Genomic DNA, 25,228 nt, shown 5'->3' with positions numbered 1-25,228 from the left:
TAAAACATAATATAATTTTTGTGCCACTCTCGCAGATTACATTTGTTGCCGTTTCTTGTCTGCTCGTCGGCTTGAAATGCCGAATAGAATCTGCTGCAAGTGACGACGTTTCACCCACTGTCTGTAAATGAAAAATACCTAGTTATCGATAGTTACCAAGATCTGCACTAGTGTTACGAACAAAACAATTTTTAGAATTTTTTAACGAATAAAGCATACAATCGTACTTTCACGTTACACGGGACTAACAATTATCCATTCTTGCTTACCGGTCAGAATACAAAGGAAATTGCGCCATAAATTTCCTTTCTTTATTTTAACATCGGTAGGCAAGAATTCCACAAATAGCATAAGTTCTTGTTTCCTTGGTCGTATTTTTGTAAATATGCGCAATCCGTTTTAGTAAATGATTTTTAGGGTTGCGTACCCAAAGGGTAAAAACAAAAACGGCACCCTATTACTAAGACTCCACTGTCCGTCTGTCTGTCACCAGACTGTATCTCATAAACCGTGATAGCTAGACAGTTAAAATGTTCACAGATGATGTATTTCTGTTGCCGCTATAACAACAAATACTAAAAATTACGGAACGCTCGGTGGGCGAGTCCGACTCGTTATATAATGATTACATGAATTAAAACTAAAAATACGACGAAAAGCTCGAAAACGAACAGAAATTTTTGAAGCTCCTTAAAACACAATACGGCGACAGATTACGGTAGGCCCGCGAACCACGTTCGAAGTGTTGCCTCCCTGTCACACATACGTACGAATTTACAAGTGCGGCAGAGAGGCGATACGTCGAACGTGGTTCGCGGTAGGCCCTAGCAGATAAAAATGGCGACTATCAGATGAAGTAAGATGGATAAACTGAGAGAATGAGAGGGCAATATCCGCCATTAGTATTGTGCACATTTCCATACATATTGTATTTTTGTTACTACTTGCGCCAAGCGATACCGACCAACCGACCTCAACAACTCGATCAGTTGTCAAACTGACTAAATCACTAAAGTTATAGTGATTGTAAATGTTTTTAACAGCGTTAAAATTTAACATCTGTTAATTAATACGTATTCAAAGTGAATCCCATAATGCCGCCGACGGTTCAGAACAACGAGCCGGAACGGGACAAACGCCCGCAAAGAACTGGTGAAAGAAGGTTAGTTTCTCAAAACATAACAATCCTACCGCTACGTAGGCATTTCTATACATAACATAATTATTTTCATTACAGGTCGGAGCTTGTGACCCGCGTAAAATTTTGTAATACGCTGCCAGATATACCATTTGACTTAAAGTTTATTACATATCCTTTCCCGTCAACTCGTTTCATACAGTACAATCCCACCTCATTGGAAAAGAATTACCGGTATGAAGTCCTTACAGAGCATGATTTGGGAGTCCACATAGATTTGATAAACCGGGACATTTACCAAGGCGATGGCAACGCAGTCCTGGACCCAGCGGACGAGAAATTGTTAGAAGACGATGTTTTGACGCCTCAGGACTCTAAAAGGTCGCGGCATCATGCAAAGAATGTGTCGTGGCTTCGTCGCTCGGAGTACATCTCCACTGAGCAGACCAGGTTCCAGCCTCAGTCTATGGAAAAGGTCAGTAAAGGCACTGGCCTTCAGGCCTTAGCTTTAGGGCAGCTGTACCCTAGGTAACTTTACCTAAGGTACATCTGCCATAAGATTGGTTACACTTACTTATATTTTTTAATAATAATAACTGGTGTTCTATGAAGGTTCTTTCTAAAATGAACCTTGTTTAGGGTTCCATACCCTAAGGGTAAAAACGGGACCATATTCCTAACACTCCACTGTCCGGCTGTCTGTCACCAGGCTGTATCTCATGAACCGTGATAGCTAGACAGTTAAAATTTTCACAGATGATGTATTTATGTTGCCGCTATAACAACAAATATTAAAAATTAAATTTGTACCGAACTCTCGGTGGGCGAGTCCGACTCGCACTTGTCCGTTTTTTATGAAATGAACTTTTATTTACAACTGTAAATGACGTAACATAGTTTTGGTAATGTATTTAATAACCTTATGAGTAAAATGTTCCAAAGTTATTTATTGTTTATAAGATCAGTTATCACATTAATTTAATTCATTTAGATATTTATAATAGGTAAATAAGAATACAAATTCATTTAACAACATTTACAGGTTGAAGCTAAAGTCGGTTACAATGTCAAGAAGATATTCAGCGAAGAGACACTTTACATGGACCGTGAGAGCCAGATCAAGGCCATTGAAAAGACATTTGAAGACAACAAGATGCCGATCGAGAAGCACTACAGCAAGCCAGGAGTTGTGCCCGTAGAGGTTATGCCAGTATTCCCAGACTTTGAGATGTGGAAGTATCCGTGTGCGCAGGTCATATTTGACACGGATCCTGCACCAGCAGATAAGAATGTTGCTGGACAAATTGAAGCTATGTCACAGGCTATGATTCGGTCAGTAATTAATTGTACCTTTTTTTTATACCCGGATGGGCAAAGAATGCGCATAGGGTTTGGTACCTCAAAAGGAAAAAACGGAATCCTTATAGGATCACTCGTGCGTCTGTCTGTCTGTCTGTCCATCTGTCACAGCCTATTTACTTCGAAACTACTGGATCAACTGTAAATGAGAAAATTTAAAAATAAAGTTTTTCAAACTATATTGTGTTATATATCAACTGAAAGAGCTCATTGTGAGAATCTCAAATATATATTTTTTTTATAATTTTGGATAAACAGTTTAGAAGTTATTCAAGAAAATAGGCAAAAAATTACCATTCCCCACCCTTTATTTCCGAAACTACAGTTTAAAATTTTGAAAAAAATACACAAAATAGTTTACCTATAGATGACACAAAAACCGATTAGAAATGTGCAGTCAAGCGTGAGTTGGACTTAATTACTTAGTTATTTAAAGACATTTCACTCACATTTCACATAAAAAAATACATTGTTAAAAATTGTGTAATGTACGGAACGCGAGTCTGACTCGCATTTGTTTGTTTTGTAGATTGGCATCTCACTAACATATTTGTAAAATTTTTGAACACTAAAATAAGTTTGTCCAACCAGGGGCAATGATTAGAAAATGATACTATTTAGTGTTTTATAATTTAAGTAATTATAATCATTAATTAATGATCTTCAACAATACATTTCTCATCCTCATACATATGTGTCCCTTAACTTCAAATTCGGGTAAATCCATTCGACCCCCAGCAAATATCTACCCTATTACGTTTTCGTAATACCAAAATTGCATAATCTGACAGATGGATTTACCTGAGTTCGAGTTAAGCGACTCATATTATCTCACCCAAATAGCAGATTTGTAAATGAGCCTGTTTTAAAACAAATATCAAATAAGAGCCACTACATAATAATAATAAACATATTAATATGCAATTATATTATTATTATATACGAATGCACAGGCAGCTTAAAATAGCTGATACGTGCATATCAATGTATTGAACTTGTGTTTTCTCCATTCGTAAAATGTTTGTCGAGTCTGTTTTTAAAGGAGTTCACTGAAGGCGCACTGATTACGGATAAACTGTTCCACACTTTCACTACACGGTTAGACAGGAAGAGAATGTCCTCTCAGTCTGTCATTCATATTCCGAGTGAAAATGTCACTTACCTTAAAATTTTACGTAAAATTGTACCTATAATGTAAATGTAATGTAAATAGCCTTTATTATTGAAGTTTTGGGTACATAGCATATATTAATTTGGTTTCATGGACTTTAACTTCAACTCTTCCTTTGACGTAGGCCTCCTCCATAGCTTTCCACTTGTTTCTTTCTTTTGCTGTTTGCATCGATTTACCTCCATCTATTTTTCTTTTATCATTCGACCATCTAAACTTTTGCGGACCACTCTTTCTTTTATTATATCTAGGACACGACTCTACAAGGTCCTTTGTCCACTTATCCAGGGTTTCTCTCATCATGTGGTGGTGTAAAATTGAATCACTTCTAATGTTTTCACAGAGGTGTGATGGACGAAAGCGGAGAACAATTCGTAGCCTACTGCCTACCCACCGAAGACACAATCCTGAAACGCCGCAGAGACATCACCGAAAGCGTTCCGTACCTGGACGGGGATACTTATGAGTACAAGATGGCGAGGGAATACAACTGGAACGTTAAGAGCAAGGCTTCTAAGGGTTATGAGGAGAATTATTTCTTGGTAAGTCCTTTAACACTTTCAGTGCCAAGCGTCCCATTTCCAATACAAAAAAAAAATGATAGCTGAGATCCATAAATTGTTAGTTACAAGACACTTGTGAAACTACATTAGTAAACTACCTATTACATAAAAACATAAAAATACTTATTTCCTAGGTCGTACGACATGAAGGTCGGTATATCGGCGGAGGATATCCGAGTCCCACCTTTCTGCTATCATTCTCAGGATGCTATTTGAGCCCCCCCTCATCCGCAGCACCACGATGCCGTCTTCTTCCTACACAAAATAAACATACCTAGCATATTAGTGCAAGTGAATATGTTAAGGCAATTTTTGAAAATATTCACTGTCTGACGAGATTCGATCTGATCCTGGGAAACTAGCCTAGCTCAACGCTCTTACATCTGTGCTACCAATGCTTATCTGATTGTAGTAAATATTTACTGCATATTTTGTTGTACAAGTTATAAGATAAATAATTTTAATTAGTACGGATTATAGCCATAAAATTAAATGATACATATGAAAGTCAGTTAAAAATGATAATTTAATACTTAGTGACATCATTGTACTTGAAATTTGTGCTTGCTTGTTACCTTTTCATAGTCAAATTACCTACTAAAGCCGATACCCTTAATAAAATTTGTCATGTAGTAAGCATTAGCCCTGGACTGTACATAGGCCAATTTATTTAGGCAACACCCAGTAGTGTTGGCAGGGAAAAATAACATAGGATTCCACGTACGAAACAGCTATTAATTAATATAATTAAGTATTTTAGTATATACTTTAGTGAGTATGTATTCTATTTCTCCTCCAGGTTGTGAGAAACCACGCAGTTTACTACAACGAGCTAGAAACCCGCGTGCGCCTGTCCAAGCGTCGCGCCCGCGCCGGCGTCGCGGCTCAGGCGTTGACCCGGCTCGTGGTGACGCACCGCCCGCTCGGCGCTAACGAACACCGTATACTGAGGCTGCGAGAGAAACAGCTGGAACCCGTCCAGGTAACTACTAGTATAACCACAGATTATATAATAGTTCTTACGAACAGATACTTATCTCTCAAAGAAAACGCAAGTACCCCGTTTTGATACCTACACAAAAATACAATGGAGTGACCTTCAACGCGCCGCTCCCCGCACCGCGCGCACCGGCACAACGCTAGGGTTGCCGACGCTTCTTTCAAATAGTTAGGTGTCTCAGGTAGATGTCTTGCTATAAATGTGTCGTAAAAAACATTACCTACATCTTTAAAACAGTTTTATAGTCGTAGCTTGTAACTGTCGTAAAAATAATAACGGTAGGTGTAAGTACCTATATTGAGAATGTCTACTTACTTTTCCTCATCCGTCGAAAGAGGAAAAAACTATATTTTTTATTTGTTTTGTTGTTTCTGCATCCATCCACACCTCAAGCCGTGTTATTTGTTCGTGACGAAGACATTTCTTTGGCGTAGCGCGCAGTGACGTGCGTGCGTGAGCGTAGTATCAAGTCGTAGGTATGAATCCGAGCTCGCGCGGAGAGTTACATAGGCCTGGTATAACTCCAGAGAAACCACGCAGTGTACTACAACCAGCGCCGCGTTAACCAGACTCAAACAACTAGAACCTGTTCAGGTAACTGTTGCCAAATAGGGGGTATTACTGCAATGTTCTGCCACCAGAGTGCAGCAGTAGCCCGTTTAGTAAACCATAGAGTAACTTATACATACTATGCCTTTAACAGTTTTTTGACAAGTTTTCAAAGATAATAAAATATGACATTGATGCACCAAGGCGGTTTATTTGCAGAAACTACCGGGAAACGCGAATCCGAAATTTCGCTATCTGCCTCTTTATCGCTCGAATATGCAAGAGTGACAGAGATGTTAGATAACGAAATTTAGATTTTCTTGTTTTGTGATAGACCCTCAGATTGTGGTAGTGGCGCCCCCTGCTCAGAGTTTCGCGTAATATTCCATATTCAAGCTCAGCTGAGGCTCAGAAAAGAGCCTATTCAGATAACTAAAAAAAATTGGGCGCCATTTTGAAGTTTTTTCACATTTAAAACAGCGGCAACCAATTATTCTAGTACAGCCATTCTCAAAGTGTGCTCCGCGGACCCCTAGGGCTCCGCGAAGCCTCTGTTGGGGCTCCTCGAGAATACTCGTAATAATAAGAAGCGAAAACCCAGCTCTTTCATAGGTATGTCTGGTCTACAGTGACAAACGAAATTTTTTTATTTGGGGCTCCGTCAAATATTTCGCTTTCCAAAAGGGTTCCGTCACCAAAAAAGTTAGAGAACCACTGTTCTAGTGTAACTGACATAGAGCTCGTAGTAACACACCGGCCGCTCAGCGCGGCTGATGAACACCGCCTACTGAGGCTGCGAGAAACAGTTGGAGCCCGTTAGGAAAAGTCCTTTAAATAATGAATCAAAAACCCAAAAGTGTGTCTGATTTGTTGGTTTTTAGGGTTCCGTACCCAAAGGGTAAAAACGCTACCCTATTAATAAGACTCCGCTGTCCGTCTGTCTGTCACTAGGCTGTATCTCATGAACCGTGATAGCTAGACAGTTGAAATTTTCACAGATGATGTATTTCTGTTGCTGCTACAACAACAAATACTAAAAAGTACGGAACCCTCGGTGGGCGAGTCCGACTCGCACTTGTCCGGTTTTTTAATTCAGATTTCTCATATATCCGCAACGCCTAAGTGTCTAAAAACTAAAAATTCACTATTCATGCTAAACTAATAAATGTTATGTTTCAAACAGGAAGAGGATGACGAAGAAGAAGAGGAAGAGGACGAGGAAGAAGAGGAAAAACAAGAACAGAATGGAGAAAAAGAAAGGTATTCTACACATTCCAATTAAATAAGTAATGTAGGAGTTTCTTACCAAATCGCCCACTGAAAGCTCAGTAAGAATTGTGTTGTGAATTCTTAGTTAGACAATGATATATAGTTTGACAAGCCATTTTCGTCAGAAGAAAAAAGCAAACAAACTTAAAAAATGCAGGTGCAAAGGGTTGTCCTTCCAGAGAGAATTTGAATTTCGCGCCCTTTTGCTGCATATTGTGTTTAGATTGTTGTTGATATTTTCAAATTGTTTAGTTTTCTTAAGAAATTAATTTATTTCCAGATCTCGTTCCCGCTCCAAATCAGGGTCAAAATCCCCAGCCGGCTCAGAGCGGTCCCGCTCCGGCTCGCGATCCAAATCTCGCTCCAAATCGCGATCCAAGTCCAAGTCCAGGTCTAAGTCGCGATCCAAGTCGAGATCCAAGTCACGGTCAAGGTCACGCTCGGGCTCGGCGGCGTCGCGGAAGTCGAGGTCAAGATCGAGGTCGGGCTCTGCGCGGTCTGGGTCTGCGAGGTACCAATACCACTGGACATTAATTATAATAAAGTTATTTAGAAACCCTCGAGTCCCATGGACGCGATCTCGGGTCAGCAAAGAGAATCAAAATTTAATTCTGAACTTAAAATGGCAAAGATGATTTTTTGACAACATCTTACCCGAAATGCATATTATAGGGCAACTTGCACCATTCCACTAACCCGTGGTTAACCGGATAAACCGTTAACTCAGTGTCAAATTGTACTGGTAACCATGGTAACTCCAGGTTTATCCCCGGGTTTGTGAATAGTGCAAGTGGCCCTTAGTGGCGTAGCTAATAGGTAAAACGGCCTCGCACTTTCACACTCGCTTGCGCCGCGGGGACTAACCCTTTTTATTGCCTGGAAATTGAACGATAAGGGCTTTGCAGGTGCGTCTTCGCCGATGATTATCGCCCAGATTTGTTCTTACTTCACCACTGTATTTGTTTATATTAAATCATTGTATTGTGGCCCATAGCCGCCGCGGCATAGACACATAACAGTGTATCTGATAATGTGTATTCGCGTCTAGGTCTGGATCCGGTCGTTCCCGGTCCCGTTCGGGATCGCGGGCATCGTCTCGTGCTAGCTCCAGGGGATCTCGAGCCAGCTCTAAGGGCAGTGGAAAGGTAACATATCCACTTTTTTTAGTAAAACCATGTTTATTTTAAAAGTCAATATGTTAAGGTTCTTCCTACACCTTTCGATGCGGAATCTGCAAAAGCCGATAGAAAAAAACTTTATGTCCACGTAATAAGAGCGAAAAAGACGTCGTGCGGCTCGGCCGAAGTGACGTCTTTTTCTTTTATTGCGTAGATATAATAGTACATTAATGTCGAGGCTTGGAAGTAGCTACTTGCTGGCTGAGGATTCGTTTTAAACGGACGACCTTGGGAGTCCGTTTAATTGAATCCGAAGCCAGCAAGTAGCCTTCCAGCCGAGTCATATATAGTGCTTTTCTCAAAAATGGCGCAATAAATGCAAATATAATAGAAATATTTTACAGAAGCAACGTTCTTATGTATATATTTTCACAGATAAAAGTAAAAAGATTTGCTTTGCCGCCGTTTAATTTTTTTAATTAAAAATGGAAGTGTATTTTTCTGCTGAAAATACGCCAACCTATTTGAGACACCTAAATAGTCGCGGTACCAACATTATAATAATAAGTACTGATCATCTGTTTGGCTGTTTAATGGACCTATGCCTTCATTTGATAGGGCCACTTCAACTTTTAAAAAGTTTGGAACTCGACAAATAATGGAATTTGTATGCAACATTGCAGTCCCGAAATCGAGACTGCAATGTTTTTAACTTTTTAATTTTTTGACTGACCATAAACTACGCACTTCGCGACCTACTTTTTAACCGGCAATGTCGACTTTGCCGTCCATTTTTGAGAAAAAGCTTTTTTTATCGCGTCGGTAGGTGTGTAGTACTAGCGAATGGCCAAGGTGAGTTCTTAAGTAATCTGGTCTCAAAATTATAAGGGTATTTAAATTCCACATCCTATGGCAAAAATATGGTATTCATTCTCTTCACGATTACATACAAGAGGGCTTGTTTTACTTTTTTTACCTATATTCTTATTTTCAGGGCTCCAAAGCCAGTTCCAAAGCGAGTTCCCGCGCATCATCCCGCGCCAGCAAGCGCTCCAGCCGCGCGTCCTCTAGGGCCTCACGGGCCTCTTCTAAAGGCTCAAGGGCCTCGTCTAAAGGCTCGAGAGCCTCTTCCAAAGGCTCAAAGGCGAGCTCGAGGAAGTCGGGCTCGGGGAGTGGATCTGAAAGGAGTCGTAGCCGCTCTGGTAGCGGGTCGAAACGGGTAAGTGATTCACGTGGTATTCGGTTGATGAATTTGTCATCTTAACCTTTCGTATGCTTAGGAGCAGATCTGCTCCATATATATTCAACTTAAACATTAAGTTGTCTAGATTGCTATTTATATGGCAATTTTTTGACATGCGCATACGAAAGGTTAAGGCTCAGTAACCCCTCCCGGGCTTCACGGGCCTCTTCTAAAGGCTTGAGAGCCTAGCGTCTTCCAAAGGCTCAAAAGCGAGCTCGGGGAGTGGATCTGAAAGGAGTCGTGGCCGCTCTGGTAGCGGGTCGAGACGGGTAAGAGATAAATAAAAGAAGCCTGCGCCACGAAGGCCCGGTTCTTAACCTTTTGGATGGCAATGACGGCAATATCGGCACCGCAGGTCCAACGCCAAAGACGGATTATTCCGTCACACTCCACAGAGCAACATAGACCTACGTGCATGTGCATAAAGTTCAATTTCAGTTTTGACACTTCGGTGACGTTACATCAGAGTGACAGCTTTTGTGTTTTGATACGGTGTCGAAAAGGTTAATCTTGCCTACTTTCAAAATGTTATATGTACTTTGATAAGTGTTAATGGGTTCAATGTTTGCTAGTACCATAGACTGGAAGTTCATATTAAATATAAGAAAACATAAGTTAAGGGGTTAACCCTTTGAACGCCGTGCCTATCATGCGCGGCGCGTCATCGTGAACCTTGTCGGAATTAGTGAATGCAAATCGGTTATAACTACAGATTATTTTGACAAAATTTCATAACCGATTATTAGAAACTCAAATAACCGGTGACGGTTATTTATTTATGACTTAAGTTCTATGAATTGATCTTCCAATGACTGCAAAATCCTGCCTTTTTTGGCTGTGACGCCTGTGACTATAATTGTTGTCATTCGTGTACTTTAATAACGTCAATATACCAAATTTATTACCCTTATTTATGAAATATTTTGCTTGAATATTGTATCACGTCCAAAACATATTTTTACTTTAACTGGTCTTTAATTTCGTAATTTTTTAATTACTTGATTGTAAATTTATAATTTTTTGTCGAAATTTCGAAAATAACCGTAACTGATTATAATCGATCATCGATTATTTTTCGGGCAGAACCGTAACCGAAACCGGTTATGATGTTTGGCCGGTTATTGCATTCCCTAGTCGGAATTGTACTGGTAACTATGGTAACTCCAGGTTTAACCGGTTAAACCCGGGTTAGTGGAATGGTGCAAGTGGGCCTAAGCTAAATTAGAAACGGGTAATGCGTACTTGTATTAAGATTTATTAAATATTTGTTGCAGGGCTCTCGAAGTGGATCAGCATCTAGCGCCTCATCTAAACATAGCGGCTCCGACTAGTGAATTTAGACTTATGTGTATTGTAGTTTATAAGATATCGGTTCGAATTAAAGTCATTGACTGATTATCTTTTTTTTTCTTTTCTTTGAACGCCATGCCACAGAATAAATAAATAGTACTACCGTACAGAAAGGAAACTTCCTACAAAACCGAAGTTTGACAGCGGTTCAGGGTCGAATCATGCTGTCCCTTTCTAATATATGGCACTATCCCTTTCGGCTATTTAGGGTTGTCAAAATAAGTCATTATTTTATATGTGGTCGTGCACGCAAAGGGACGTCAAGTTGTGGCAACCCTAAGAATCGCTCAGAGCAATGCTGAACCGAACGGAGCCGAGTTTGGCCGAAGCGAGTTTCGCACCCCTGGTACGAGTAAGGTATTCAAACATGGACGTAGGCAGGTAGGAACAGAGGGGGGCAGCAGTCCGGCAGCTGCCGAAAAAAAAACAGTAGCATAGATCAAAAGCGATACTTTATTAGTTAGGCTATTCACTTGATTTCATAAAAATAAAAAACAATCGATTTTGATAACGTGAAAAATTGTTCCCATTTGCGACTTAGAAAACGTAATATTGATTTTACAGCATTGCTCTATATATGTTGACAACAAGGTTTTTCTTTACTTATTTAAGTATTAATTTATAAAATTGTGTTGATTCCAAAAAAATAATGTGGTTTGGAAGAATGTCCTACAAATATTTGTTACATTATGTTGATTTATTTTTAGTAATAATTAATATTTATTATATTTCACTTTAAAAATGTTTTTTATATCTATTCTATAAGTAGGTACTAAACATTGTGATAATAAAGTTAGCATTAAAAACTTCATTTTCATAAAAAGCATAGTAATGGGGATACCATTGTTACCCATCTTCGGGTAACAATGGTATACTTAAAAAAGTACAATTATCAGTATTACATAACACATAACACACATAATATAAGACAGTAGAGTAGGTACTTATAAATGTTTGACATTTTTATAAGTAACTAGGGCACAGCCACATGTTACATAATATTTCTACAAAAAGTAGGTAATTTTTACACAAATAAATGACTACATTTTCATGTAAGTAGATTAAAGAGTAAACATTATGAGACTGTTTTTGAGTGTAGGCATACACTTCTTAAACAACATGAGTTTTTTTTGTTAAAAGGTAACTTTAATGTTTAAAGTACAAAGTTAATAAAGCACCATTTGAAAGTAATAATACATGAATTAGTTGGTTGGTTGTAAATAAAAACAATTGATATTAATTACTGTATGCCTTGCGCAACAATACAATATTGCAATAAAACAAAAATTGTTTAGTGGCATCAAATAGTATCCTATGAGTTAAAATTACCCAGGTAGCAAAATGACGTCAGCGACGTCATAATGACGACATTATGACGTCAGCGACGTCATAATGACGGCATTATTACGTCATTACGACGTCGCTGACGTCATTTGACGTGATTTTGCTACCTGGGTTAGTACTAAGTAAAAAAAAAATTATCTTATATTAGCAGTAAAAATGTATATAACACAAAATTCATATTATTTCATTTCATTCATATTTTATCGTGTCGTCAATATTCAATTACATAATTCATGCAAGACGTATAGTCAATTCATAAGAACTGGCGCGAAATTTTTATAGAACTGTTAAAATTCTCATTTAAAATCCGCGCAATGTTTTCCTGAATCGACTTATCCTCGTAAGGCCCAATGTGCATTACAATGTAAACTCTGTTTCAATCTAATTTGAACCTTACACTAACCGAATTAAGTAGCATTTCTTTTGTGTCATTGTTTTCTAAAACAAACGAAAGTCACCCTAATCTTCTATACAACAAGGTTCAAATTAAAAATAGGGAATTGTATGGTGGGCCTTACGAGGTTAAAACACAGAGGAATGTCTCGTAACATCGTTACATAGGGACGCGTTAGAGCGTCTGCCACCTTGTGACCTAAATCAGAAACTTAAACTTGATATTTCACAGCTTGTGCACAAATACAAATCACGCGAGGTTTCATCTGCTACTACCAACCACCCCTCTTTTTAACCACCCCTCCCCCTCGGTGATATTTGGTGAGGTTCTTGGCTAAACCACATAAAACCTCGTGTATTTTTTTGAAAAATTTTCAGTCGAAAATTTCGTAGAAAAATACACGTACACGAAAAACGTGATTTTTTTCCCTATCGAACCTCGCGTGATATGTTCACAAGCCCTAAGCGGTTATTCTGTCCCGTCAGCTAGGGGACAATATTAGCACAGTTAGAAGAAACTGTATACCACGTACTACTGACACGGTTTAGGACCCTTTATGGAAAGGGTTTATAACTACCACAAAAAGCGTGTTTTAGTGCGTATAAATGCCTTAAAATTAGACTTTAAAGAGTGGCCTAGGAGAACGTGACAAGTTGATTCATCCTTGTACAGTCGAGTTCATAAATATGTATACATTTTGTCAATGCAATGGATTATGGCGAGGAAATGTATATTTATTTCTGATTTCGACTGTACGCTCGTAGTACTTAATCTATAGTTCAGTGTCGTCTCTTTTCTACTCTTCCATAATGTCGACATAAAAAGGGAAGAATATATTTATTTATTTATAACGTTACGTAGATTCCAAAGTAATAAACAGAATCAAGTAGTAGATATCTTCAACCTAGCCCTTACTGAGCTCTTCAGTAACAATGTCGATATAGTAACTCGTGAATACAGCTTTGTTGTGCATCACGTAGCGGAGGAGAGTGCCCGAAATGTTGGTGAGTTCGGGAGCTAAGGCGGAGAGACCGACGGGTATCTGGCGAGAGCCACCCGCGCACACTAGGATCATTTTCAGGAATTCTAGGACCCTTTGACCTGAAAAAAAAAAGAAATCAACTAAGTAAAACATTAAGGGGCTCCCCGCAGTTTTCATCGATTTTTGACAAGTTTTGAGCCGTTACTCCTACATTTGCACTACAGGTAGAATCATTTATTTATTTATTTAAAAATTTAAATCAGGCAACAAGGCCCATATTAGAAATACCTTACAGAATAACATATACCTAAATGCATTTTATAAACTTAAAAACTAAACACTATTTAGGCGACAAATGGGCGTGGCTTCGTGGATTCGTTTGGTCTTGTGTCGGATTCGGCAGTTTGCCCCGGAATCTTCGAAACACGATACCCTTCGGCCATTATAACGGCTATCGGTTCTTCAATCTTTTATCTCCATTCTTGTCTGCCGGATTTTGAAAGAAATGAATACTTATTTTTTTATGATTTTTTTATACATTGTCTAAAAAAAACACTTAATTCGTAACTCAATTGCTGTGAAGGATCTTACATATACGAAATCTACATATTTGGGTTCATTTGTGACGTCTCTAAAAGCTAGTCAGCAGAAAACCAGTTTTTTGGCCTAAAATTGTTCAACTTTGAATAAAATAGAATAAGATTTTTTTCGTAAACACAAACAAGACATTACATAATATGAAAGAAAACATAAAATAAGATTAAAGTGCCACGAAATGGCCTCATCTCAGCATGTTGCCAAATATCTCGAAGACAATGAACTTTGAAGTTAAAATGGAATACTATATTGCTTAAAGCCGTTGCTATTATATAATATGATAAGCTACAAAAAAACATTTGAAAATCAAGGGATTCAGATCGAAGAACATTGGCGCCAGGGAGCCCCTTAACACGTCATTCACTTCTTCATTCATTTATAGATGGCAACACTGTCTATGTATAACCTAAAATCTAATTGAGTAAATACTCACGAACAATCTGCCTGACTCTATGCTCGGGGTCCCTCAGGGAGATAATCTGGGTCCGGATAAGTTCCTTAGTGTCTGCTGTCAACGGTTGCTGGTCAAGGGAGTCCAGTAGTTGATCGGTGACCACTATAACTTCTTCGGCGACAGATGGCAGCACTGCTTTCAGTTGCCTAAAAAAAGTAAAAATAAAATTAATACCATGATATACTGTTTAGTGTAATGAGTCCAAAAACTTCAACCAGAAACAGAACAGCGAAAAAACATAATTAATTCAAAACAAAAAAAAAACATCTAGATAGATTGTTTAGGGGCAAGGGTCCATGTTGTACAATTAATTAGGCAATTTCAGTTTCAGTAACAAGAACAATAAGAAAAAACCAACCCATCCCACAAGTAATTTTTAACTTATTTCTGTCTTTGTCATTTGTATGTTATATATTAATTTTGTTGTTTTTCTTGTTACCTGTCGTGACTGTTTCACCGGATGGTCTCACCGGAAGATCAGCGCTGGAAGTCGCCAGCAACATGCTGAGGTGAGACCATTTTGTGGCACTTTTTCTTTTTTATGTTTCTCTGTTTTGTATAATTTTCCATTTGTGTGTGCTAAGTGCTAACGAATAAATTATTCCTATTCTACTCTATTCTAATTTGTACACCTTTTGCTTAATTTTTAGGGTTCCGTACCCAAAGGGTAAAAACGGGACCCTATTACTAAGACTCCGCTGTCCGTCTGTCACCAGGCTGTATGATCTGTGATAGCTAGACAGCTAAAATTTTCACAGATGATGTATTTCGGTTGCCGCTATAACAACAAATACTAAAACAGAATAAAATAGAGCTTTAAGTGGGGCTCCCATACAACAAACGTGATTTTTGACCGAAGTTAAGCAACGTCGGGCGGGGTCAGTACTTGGATGGGTGACCGTTTTTATAGTTAATGGTACGGAACCCTTCGTGTGTAAGTCCGACTCGCACTTGGCCGGATTTTAAGTAAGTCAAGATGGACAACTTACTAGAAAGAAAGTAGGGAACCCTAAAAACGATTTGTGGGAAAATATTTATTGAGGTATTGTTCATATCAAATTGTTACTCACGTATCAGTCGCAGTGTCTCCTAGGATAATCACGATCTTCTCCTTAAGGTTAAGCTTGTGTCGCGCAGCTGCGCTCGCATCTCCACACGTAGGGCTGGACAGTATGAGCGACGCCACGCAAATTAATCTGTACACTTGTGTACCGAGTTCTGCGAAGCGAGGAGCGTCTAGGGTTACCGTCTGAAATAAAATGTAAGAATTTTATAAAACTTCCGTAAAACATAGACACATTCAATGTATTAAAAAGGGCCACTAACGTATTTTGAAGTCGAAGATTTCTCGAGATGTTTCGCTCCATAACGAGTAACTACGGCAGGAGCACGCGTTGTCGACACTTTGTTTTATAAGGTGTAACATCTTATAAAATATTTGGCATCAGTCATTGGCGGACTTAAATCTGTCTTGTCTATGTGACGTATATACTTTCACTTACCTCTGGACATGTCTCACTCAGATCAGAGCCAATATCCCACTCTAACAACTCCAGATACGCCTTAGTCAAAGTCTGGGCCGTCACATTTCTGATAATATCAGCATTTGTCACTACCAGACTTAGATATATGACGAAGGTGCTTTCACTTACCTCTGGATATGTGTCAGATCCCTTATCCCACTCTAACAACTCTAGGTATACGCCTTTGCCAAAGTCTAGACAGTCACATTCCTAATAATGTTAGCGTCTATGACAGGCAAGCTTAAGTCGGTCTTGTCTATATGACGAAGGTGCTTTCACTTACCTCTGGATATGTGTCAGATCCCTTATCCCACTCTAACAACTCTAGGTACGCCTTTGCTAAAGTCTGGGCCGTCACATTCCTAATAATATTAGCGTCTGTGACAGGCAAGCTTAGGTCGGTCTTGTCTATGTGACGTGATAGCCATGCCCGAGTGTGCTGAAGACCGTCTGAAAGGGAATAATGAATAGTGGACTTTATTGTATAGGGCGCTGAGACACATTTACAGTGAAGGCAAATTATAGTTTAGTTTCATGAGAAATAACTATTAAATTTAAATAACCCCCTACCATTTATGCCATTACATTATTACTGAGCAAATCTTGTCAGTAGAAAAAGGCGCGAAATTCAAATTTTCTATGGGCCGATAACTTCGCGCCTACATTTTTTAAATTTGCCGCCTTTTTCCACTGACAAAATTTGCTTGACCACCTATACAGCTCGAAATACGCGAAATTTCCTTACAGGATATTGACTAGGTGACGAAACCTACAAATGAACCCCGGGTTTGAATAAACAATAGGCTAGATGACAAATTTTCATTAATGGTATTAATCGATCAGGTTTGTTTTTAGGATCAAATGTCTATATGGGACCCTTTGCATAAAAGCAACACAAAAGTCAGAAATGATAGTCAAAATCCGAATCTTGAAGTATTAAAAAACCGGCCAAGTGCGAGTCGGACTCGCGCACGAAGGGTTCCGTACCATTACGGAAAAAACAGCAAAAAAATCACGTTTGTTGTATGGGAGCCCCATTTAAATATTTATATTATTCTGTTTTGAGTATTTGTTGTTATAGCGGCAACAGAAATACATCATCTGTGAAAATTTCAACTGTCTAGCTGTCACGGTTCATGAGATACAGCCTGGTGACAGACAGACGGACAGCGGAGTCTTAGTAATAGGGTCCCGTTTTTACCCTTTGGGTACGGAATTCTAAAAACAAGTAAATTGTAAGTTTGTCGGTGAAATATTGCGTTTATGTATATAGTTGCTTTACTTTTTTTAGGGTTCCGTACCCAAAGGGTAAAAACGGGACCCTATTACTAAGACTCCGCTGTCCATCTGTCTGTCTGTCACTAGGATTTATCTCATGAACCGTGATAGCTAGACAGTTGAAATTTTCACATACAATGACATGAGGTATATCTAGGTCTGAAATAAGTTTATATAGCTCCAGTTTATAAAACAAACGAAATAGAGCAAAAACAAGTTTTATATGAAAAACTTAAATTCGCTGTATTTTTTAACTGTAGTATCTAAAGCTACATAAACTAATTACAGACATAGATATACCTTATCCTATTGTAAGTACAAAGTTTCAGAGTAATCTAGCTAGTCGTTTTAAAATTATAGCGGAACTACGTTTGTATAGAGAACCGAGCTTGCCGGAGACCCTTTGTGTCATCATCCCTATTTGTGCCATTTTCAACCAAAAGGGTACTTATTGTCGATTGTCAGTAAGGCGCTATTTCCATATAGATTCAATTAGAAATCAACCTTATCGACAACCGACAATGTGGTACCTTTTGATTGAAAACGTCACATTTATTACCTTCAGTAACCTTAAGCATCTCTTCAAACTTCAGTTTCTCGTAGTGCACGCTCTCCTTCTGCACGTGCGGTCGTATCATTGCGATCAATGTGTTCGCTAAATCCAGTTTCAGTACTTCTAGGGTCTCTAGGATCGCTTTGAAAATCTCCACCTGTGGTGGATGGTTCAATTTTGTATTACATTATTCTTTGTCATTTTTAGAGAAACTAAAGTAATAAAACGTTAATAATAATATTTAAAAATATTTTTTTTGACAATAATTTCTGTTTTGATACAAGCTTTTATCGCTGACTTTAAAACACCGAGAAAATAACTACGTAAAATAGTAGGATTAATAACAGGACTTAACACACTAAACAAACACCTACATAATATGGGTAAAACTGACAGCCCCATGTGCAGAGCGTGCATGGAAGAAGAGGAAACAACAAAACATATTCTCCCAGACTGTTAACAGGTAGAAGTAAACATGAGCAAATACCTAGGGAATCCTTGCACACTGAAGTAGGCAGTTAGCAACCTGAAGACTTTGCTAGGCTTCGTGGAGGAGCTGGGGTGGTTAGAGTAGCGCTACCTCGTTTCACGAAAAATAGGCACAATGGATGTCGATTTGCGGGAAATGCCCAGCATAAATAACTATCGCTGACTGTAGTTGTACTTTTCTTTCAACGGGCAACTACCCCATACTCAAGTCAAAGTCTAAACTGTTGTTCTCTACTTACTGATGTAACAAGTTTCTGTCTAGGATAGTAACTAAAAAAATCTTATTACATTAACTGGATCACAAACGCTCACTTATGGAGAAGCTGCCCAAGCTGCCCAGGACCGGAGTCAGTGGAAGAAAAAGGTTCGACCCTACACCCCAGCAGGGGGAACAGGATGGAAAGAAGAAGAATTATTATTAAAAAAGACTTACAGTGTCAGTTAGCATGGTTCTGTTCTGTATCATCTCATCCTTGGCCAGGGCCGCTAACTTGGCCATAAGATCTATTACGAACTTGGCGTACTTAAGGTTGACTTGAAGTCTAAACTGTTGTTGTCTGCTTACTGTTTAATAAAGTATCAGCCTATGATATTAACTGTCGGTGTGTTAAAGAATAAAAATATCTTACAGTGTCAGTGAGCGTGGTGATGTTCTGTATCATCTCATCCCTGGCCGGGGCGGCTAGCTTGGCCATAAGATCTATGACGAACTTGGCGTACTTGACGTTGACTTGAAGTCTAAACTGTTGTTCTCTGCTTACTGTTTAATAAAGTATCAGCCTATGATATTAACTGTCGGTGTGTTAAAGAATAAAGATATCTTACAGTGTCAGTGAGCGTGGTGATGTTCTGTATCATCTCATCCCTGGCCGGGGCGGCTAGCTTGGCCATAAGATCTATGACGAACTTGGCGTACTTGACGTTGACTTGAAGTCTAAACTGCTGTTCTCTGCTTACTGTTTAATAAAGTATCAGCCTATGATATTAACTGTCGGTGTGTTAAAGAATAAAGATATCTTACAGTGTCAGTGAGCGTGGTGATGTTCTGTATCATCTCATCCCTGGCCGGGGCGGCTAGCTTGGCCATAAGATCTATGACGAACTTGGCGTACTTGTCGAAGTCTAAACTGTTGTTCTCTACTTGTTGTTTAATGAAATCTGAGTCTATGACTTCTTCGATCATTTCGCGGATGCGAGTGTGGCGGGGGAGCAGAATGGAGAATAGACCCTGTGGAAAATGGAAATTTAATAAAAATGCATTATGATTATTTATGACTGCACTACGACATACGAACACTAGCAACGCATATTTGCAATGAAAATGCAATCTGTCAAATATTCGCTATCGCCAATGAGGGCTATCGTTTTTTTGCTCACCAGTTGGCGCCTCTGTTGATGGTGGTCCAAAAGACTAAAGAACAGCTGTCAGTCACTGAAGTGACAAGTGACATTTGACATTTCGAACTATGGAAAAGACCACCATCTACACTAGCGCCCCTAGCGGCGAATTCATACGCGTTAGCCCTCATTGAACTGGAAATTAAAATTTTACTTCGAAATGGCGCGTTTAACATAAAATGAGTGGTGAAGTTTAACACTTGTCTAGATCAAAAGTCTACACTTCAACATTGGCAGAATCCACCTTGCTAAAATTAGCGAGGAGTAAAAGCCATCTATGAAAAAAAGACTTCTACAATTAGTTTTTTTTTTCATTTATTAAAGTTCTAAACACTAAATAAATCGCAGTTTCATGTTTCTTAACTGCTAAGCCAAAAATGGCTTGTTTTCAGCCAGAGTTCGCCAGATGGGCTGTCAATGTCCCAATTCCCTGGAGTTACTGCTGGTTTTTGCTCGAATGGCATTCATATTCATATTCCTTTATTCAGTATTGATTATACATTGTCAAACCAAACAGATAACAAACAGTTACAGTAGTAATAAGTACAGATAGTAAAATTAATTAATTTTGGTCAATATAGGTATTTAAAATTCTAAAATTATAATGTAAAAAATAAAAATTCTGCACTATAGAACACAACACACAAATTACAAATATCAAAGTAATTTTAACCTCAGCTAGAAATTGAGAGACGGAATAGTAGGCATTCCCATATGTAGGTATTTTGGCACTAGTCAAGCAAGAAGGATGTAGAGTTAGACCAAGGTATGTATATAGGTCTGTGCTATCAAAATCGCTGCCAACTTAGCTTGGTCTAACTCTACATAATTTTAGTTTCATATCTTACTTGTTTCACATCTTCAAGTAACACTAGAGCCTGCTTGTAACAAGGAGGGTCAGAGTTGAGTTGCTCTCTCAGAATGTCGAAGTATGCTCTGTGCATTGTTTCCTTCACCAGTTTTTGATAGCTGTAAACGAATTATTAATACTAAGGTATAATAAAAGCACACAGCTATAGCAGGCGTGGCTCACTCCGCGATTTCGTACATGCGGCCTACACCAATTTTGGTGTCTAGCCATAGTAGTTGCCGCGCACTGCTACGGAACGGACGCCTGCTCGCGCTTGCGCCTCCTTGCGGTCATATCTGTTGTAATTGACGCGTTTTGTTAGAGTGAACCTTCTGTACTTAGTACTATTATTTGTTATGTGGTTATAGGTTGATGACAGCAGGGGATGTGCATAGTGTTCTATTTAAATGACAAAATCCCTGTCCAAGGCATCATTTATTTGAATAGTTGTTGTATAAGTAAATTATAGATCATACTAGCAAAAGAAGGATTCAGATAGGAATAATCTATAAATTATTAATAGTAGGTAGCTAGTCAATGTTTATGACTTATGGCTTTTTTTTGTAGTTACTTAGTAGACATAAAACCGGCCAAGTGCGAGTCGGACTCGCGTTCCAAGGGTTCCGTACATTACACAATTTAAACAATGTATTTTTTATGTGAAATGTCTTTAAAAAACCCGTAGGGGTCGGATCAAAAACTAAGTAATTAATTCCGACTCACGCTTGACTGCACATTTCTAATAGGTTTTCCGGTGATCTATAGGTAAAGATCTATTTTGTGTATTTTTTTCAAAATTTTTGACCCAGTAGTGTCGGAGATAAAAACCATTCCCCCAATGGTCATTTTTTGCCTATTTTCTTGAATAACTTCTCAACTATTTATCTTAAAATTCTAAAAAAAAAATATTTGAGATTATCACAGTGAGCTCTTTCATTTGATATGTAACACGATATAGTTTGACAAACTTTATTTTTTAATTTTCTCATTTACCCCCCCAGAAGTGGCCCGTGTTTAAAATTAATTTGTTTACGTCACATGTCCATCTTTGGGTCACAAACTTACATATGTGTACCAAATTTCAACTTAATTGGTCCAGTAGTTTCGGAGAAAATAGGCTGTGACAGACGGACAGACGCACGAGTGATCCTATAAGGGTTCCGTTTTTTCCTTTTGAGGTACGGAACCCTAAAAACAAGTATCATGACCAGATGTCCCAAATTTAGCAACATGGCAAAAAGTGAGAAATTAAATTTTTGACCTTGAAATGTATTGCCATTTTAATTAATTAATTCAAAAATTCAATTTAATCTTACAAGAACAATATCAAAAAATCTTACTAATTTTACCTGTTATCTGGTGGTTCAAAAGGCTCCAGCTTAAAGTCATTATCAACAGCAATCTCATGGGCCAGTGCCATATTCTGCATGCCATGTGCGGCTTTCATGATGTCGTCCAGCGTCACAAAGCTCGGTGGAGACGCTCCGGTGATGGTGGAGCCTCGCACACGGAACTGGATGGGCTCATTGGCATAGTAGCTATGAGCACTGGAATGTTGTAATAATATTTTGGTATTTAATTAATGTAGAGACCATTCAGTCTATTTTCGAACAACATATTTATTATGTTAAAAACCGCATTATCAATGTTGCAAATCATGGAAAATAAGTATGTATTGCCAAAACTATCTGCTGTAACCCTAATTTCACAGTTGGTGCCCAACTTCGCCCAAGTAAACTTTTAAAGTTTTAATTTTACCAATCAGATGTCCATTGAATAGAGCGGTGTGAAAATGATTTTACACTAAAACATATTCAGCAATAGCCAGGTCCACCCAGAGCGAGCATACGCGCGAGGCAATTTCGTTGCACGCAAAACGGGCGCGCGAGGCACATCCCTAAATATCGATATAACACATGCATCTCAGCCAAGGCATGTCTACACTGGCCATTTTGTGTGCGAGGAAATTGCCTCGCGCGTATGTTCGCTCTGTGAGGACCCGGCTAATCAAAAACAGCCTTGCGTGCAAAAAGTGTTTATGGCATGGCACCCAAATTGTATAATAAGCTACCCAATTTAATAAGAGAATCCGAAATGCCTCTATTTAGGAAATATTTGTTGGACTTTTTGGTACAAAATGCTTTTTACTCTGAAAGATTTTTTAGACTATATGCCGCATATTTATTAAATTTAGTCATCATCATCATGATCATGTCAGCCGATAGACGTCCACTGCTGGACATAGGCCTCCCCCAAGGCTCACCACTCCGACCGATCCAGTGCCGCTCGCATCCACCGAATTCCCGCGACCTTCACCAGGTCGTCGCCGAATCGGTCATTAAATTTAGTATAATGTAGTATAAGGTCGTAACTCTATTATTTTTGTCTCAAAACTTAACTACTCAAAAATCACTCAAACTCAAAAATTGATTGTTTACATCTTTATTGTACCACATTCAAGAAATGTATAAATTATTATGATTATTAATGGCATTGCCACTATGATGATGCCAGGATGATGTGCATGTGCAAACTATATCTAAAAAGAAGAAGAAGACTCATAATAACAGAATAAGTATTAATGATAATAAAACAATGTATGATCTCATCAGGAGTGACATCATCACTGCAAGCAACTCCCTGCTTTTCAAATTCGATTTTAAAAAAACCTGTGTTAATATTAATCAATTAATTAAAACAAGGACTTGAGATAAAATAGTATTGCTATATTTCTTATAAGACATAATTATAAATCAATAAATATTTTCCATTATGAGCTACTTGTTTGAGAAAGACAAAGGAGATTTAAAGTAACTTTGTTAGGTCGGAAAAAGTAGAAATTATATAACAACAAAGGATCATATAACACCGGTAACAAAGGTCCGGGGAAAGGTGCAATTTTCGTACCTTGGTCCAGTAGGCACAGGCTGAGATGAACTTTTCGATTCATCTTTCTTAGGGTCCGCAGACCCCGAACTACTTGAACTCTCACGTTCACTCATCACGGAAAACTGAAGTAAACTGCGTTATACTAACTCCCTTATAAGGCCTACTTTTTCAAGGCATTCACTCGAAAACTCATGTCATCTCGAAGCTATATTGACTTATAACAAAACATAACCTAACTTCACAAAAAGTAAATAATGTAACAAAGTACAACCCCTAAACTTTAACCGAACTTTTCTCATCGATGGTGTAGTCATGGGAGTGAATATTTTTATGTTAATAATAGGAGTAAATTACTGAATTTATAGTACAGATGTTTTCGTTTACTTGTCAATTTAGATGTCAAACATTTTTCTTCTATTTACTCTATGGTCTTTCAAAAGTGGATTCTAGGGAATTTAGCCGATTGCCTCAACGCTTTATGGTGCTTTATGGTTTCTTAAGGGTGTCATACACTGCAGAGATAATAGTCTGTTAAGCAAAGAGTAGTATAATATATAGCTGTTAAGCCATTTACGTTTTTTTTTTCCAAAATGTAGGCGCGAAGGGTAATCGTCCCATAGAACATTTGAATTTCGTGCCTTTTTCTACTGACAAAGTTGTTTGACCGGCTATAATTTGGCCCAATACTGTCAAAGGGAATCTCAAAATAATACCTAAAGCATAGAAGCCGGGTAAAAATAAGAGCTTGGTAAAAGGTATCGTATTCACAACACGCTATTACTTTTTGTCTGAGAGTGAGTGAGACAACAATCTGCAAATACTTTCGTTTTTTTCAGTATTGTCACAAAACGAGTGTGCTAGACGGTCGCTGACAAGCCTTCAGACCGTCTGACCTTGGTAATGTTTGTATAGGGCCCTCCACACTCGTGCGCGAATTGCGGCGCGAGGCCGCGAACGTGAGTGCGCTAATCAGCGAAATCGACTCCACACTCGCGTTCGCGGCTTCGCGCCGCGTAGTCTGGAGTGAGCTTATGAAATATTGTTGGAGACAACAACTGTCTGTACACGGTCCGTCCAGACCAAGGCCACGCGGTCCGAGGGCCTTGTGGGCGACCGTCTAGCAAGAGCTTAATCCAGCCAAATATAGCTGGTCAAGCAAATCTTGTCAGTGGAAAAAGGCGGCAAATTTAAAAAATGTAAGCGCGAAGGGATATCGTCCTATAGAAAATTTGAATTTCGCGCCTTTTTCTACTGACAAGATTTGCTTGACCAGCTATAAAATATATGTTCGTTATTTCACAGGTAGGTGCAAAGTAGGGTAGGTGTAAACCAAAGAGTATATAAGTCAACTGTAACAACATGACATAAACTTGACATAGTCGTATTATTTTAGTTGAAATATTTCGCGGAATTTCAGCGGTCATCTTGCTTAATTTTAATTATATTGTTGCTATTCCTGAAAGATTGTTGGAAAACGTGCTGAGTTTTATTTGTAATAGTTTGAAGTTCCCTATGTGATAATGTGTGATCGAGGGCTGTAAATCGCGTACAGGAAGAAAAGAAAATACGCACGAACCGGTAACCTCTAATCGGTGAGTTTTGTTCAATTTTGAAGAAATTAATTTATAGGACCTGACCTAAACATTGAAATCGATATGATGTTTATGTAATTATTACTTGCATTCAAGTCTGTATAGATTTTCGAAATTGTCTGCTA

At 38.6% G+C, this 25,228-nt stretch overlaps 2 protein-coding genes across 2 annotated transcripts; one reads left to right on the top strand and one right to left on the bottom strand.

Moving 5' to 3' along the window:
• The first annotated feature begins 972 nt into the window (after positions 1–972).
• On the top strand, positions 973–10,807 carry LOC134747257 (RNA polymerase II-associated factor 1 homolog). The gene is made up of 10 exons (XM_063681872.1): positions 973–1,162; positions 1,238–1,613; positions 2,181–2,470; positions 4,012–4,210; positions 5,031–5,213; positions 6,964–7,040; positions 7,330–7,560; positions 8,098–8,194; positions 9,162–9,386; positions 10,685–10,807. The coding sequence occupies exons 1-10, from the start codon at positions 1,095–1,097 to the stop codon at positions 10,739–10,741; spliced, it is 1,803 nt and encodes a 600-aa protein (XP_063537942.1). The 5' UTR covers positions 973–1,094; the 3' UTR covers positions 10,742–10,807.
• Positions 10,808–12,198: 1,391 nt separating this feature from the next.
• On the bottom strand, positions 12,199–23,914 carry LOC134747226 (T-complex protein 11-like protein 1). The gene is made up of 9 exons (XM_063681829.1): positions 23,530–23,914; positions 21,972–22,169; positions 20,621–20,741; positions 19,396–19,602; positions 17,892–18,042; positions 16,338–16,504; positions 15,602–15,780; positions 14,511–14,677; positions 12,199–13,599 (listed from the first exon to the last, which is right to left on the bottom strand). The coding sequence occupies exons 1-9, from the start codon at positions 23,622–23,624 to the stop codon at positions 13,403–13,405; spliced, it is 1,482 nt and encodes a 493-aa protein (XP_063537899.1). The 5' UTR covers positions 23,625–23,914; the 3' UTR covers positions 12,199–13,402.
• Between the last annotated feature and the right edge of the window lie 1,314 nt (positions 23,915–25,228).

The sequence above is a fragment of the Cydia strobilella genome, chromosome 14, assembly GCF_947568885.1.
Source record: "Cydia strobilella chromosome 14, ilCydStro3.1, whole genome shotgun sequence".
NCBI lineage: Eukaryota > Metazoa > Arthropoda > Insecta > Lepidoptera > Tortricidae > Cydia > Cydia strobilella.
The sequence above is the reverse complement of the archived record's forward strand: the minus strand, read 5'-3'. Positions and strand labels throughout refer to the sequence as shown.

Excerpts from the sequence above, each read along its gene's own strand:
- LOC134747257 (XM_063681872.1), top strand. The coding sequence starts at position 1,095 with ATGCCGCCGACGGTTCAGAACAACGAGCCGGAACGGGACAAACGCCCG. Across the intron at positions 7,041-7,329 it reads CAGAATGGAGAAAAAGAAAG|ATCTCGTTCCCGCTCCAAAT; the intron begins GTATTCTACACA and ends ATTTATTTCCAG. Across the intron at positions 9,387-10,684 it reads CTGGTAGCGGGTCGAAACGG|GGCTCTCGAAGTGGATCAGC; the intron begins GTAAGTGATTCA and ends TATTTGTTGCAG.
- LOC134747226 (XM_063681829.1), bottom strand. The coding sequence starts at position 23,624 with ATGAGTGAACGTGAGAGTTCAAGTAGTTCGGGGTCTGCGGACCCTAAG. Across the intron at positions 18,043-19,395 it reads TCACCACGCTCACTGACACT|GTGGAGATTTTCAAAGCGAT; the intron begins GTAAGATATCTT and ends CATCCACCACAG. Across the intron at positions 14,678-15,601 it reads GGAGACACTGCGACTGATAC|GCAACTGAAAGCAGTGCTGC; the intron begins GTGAGTAACAAT and ends TACTTTTTTTAG.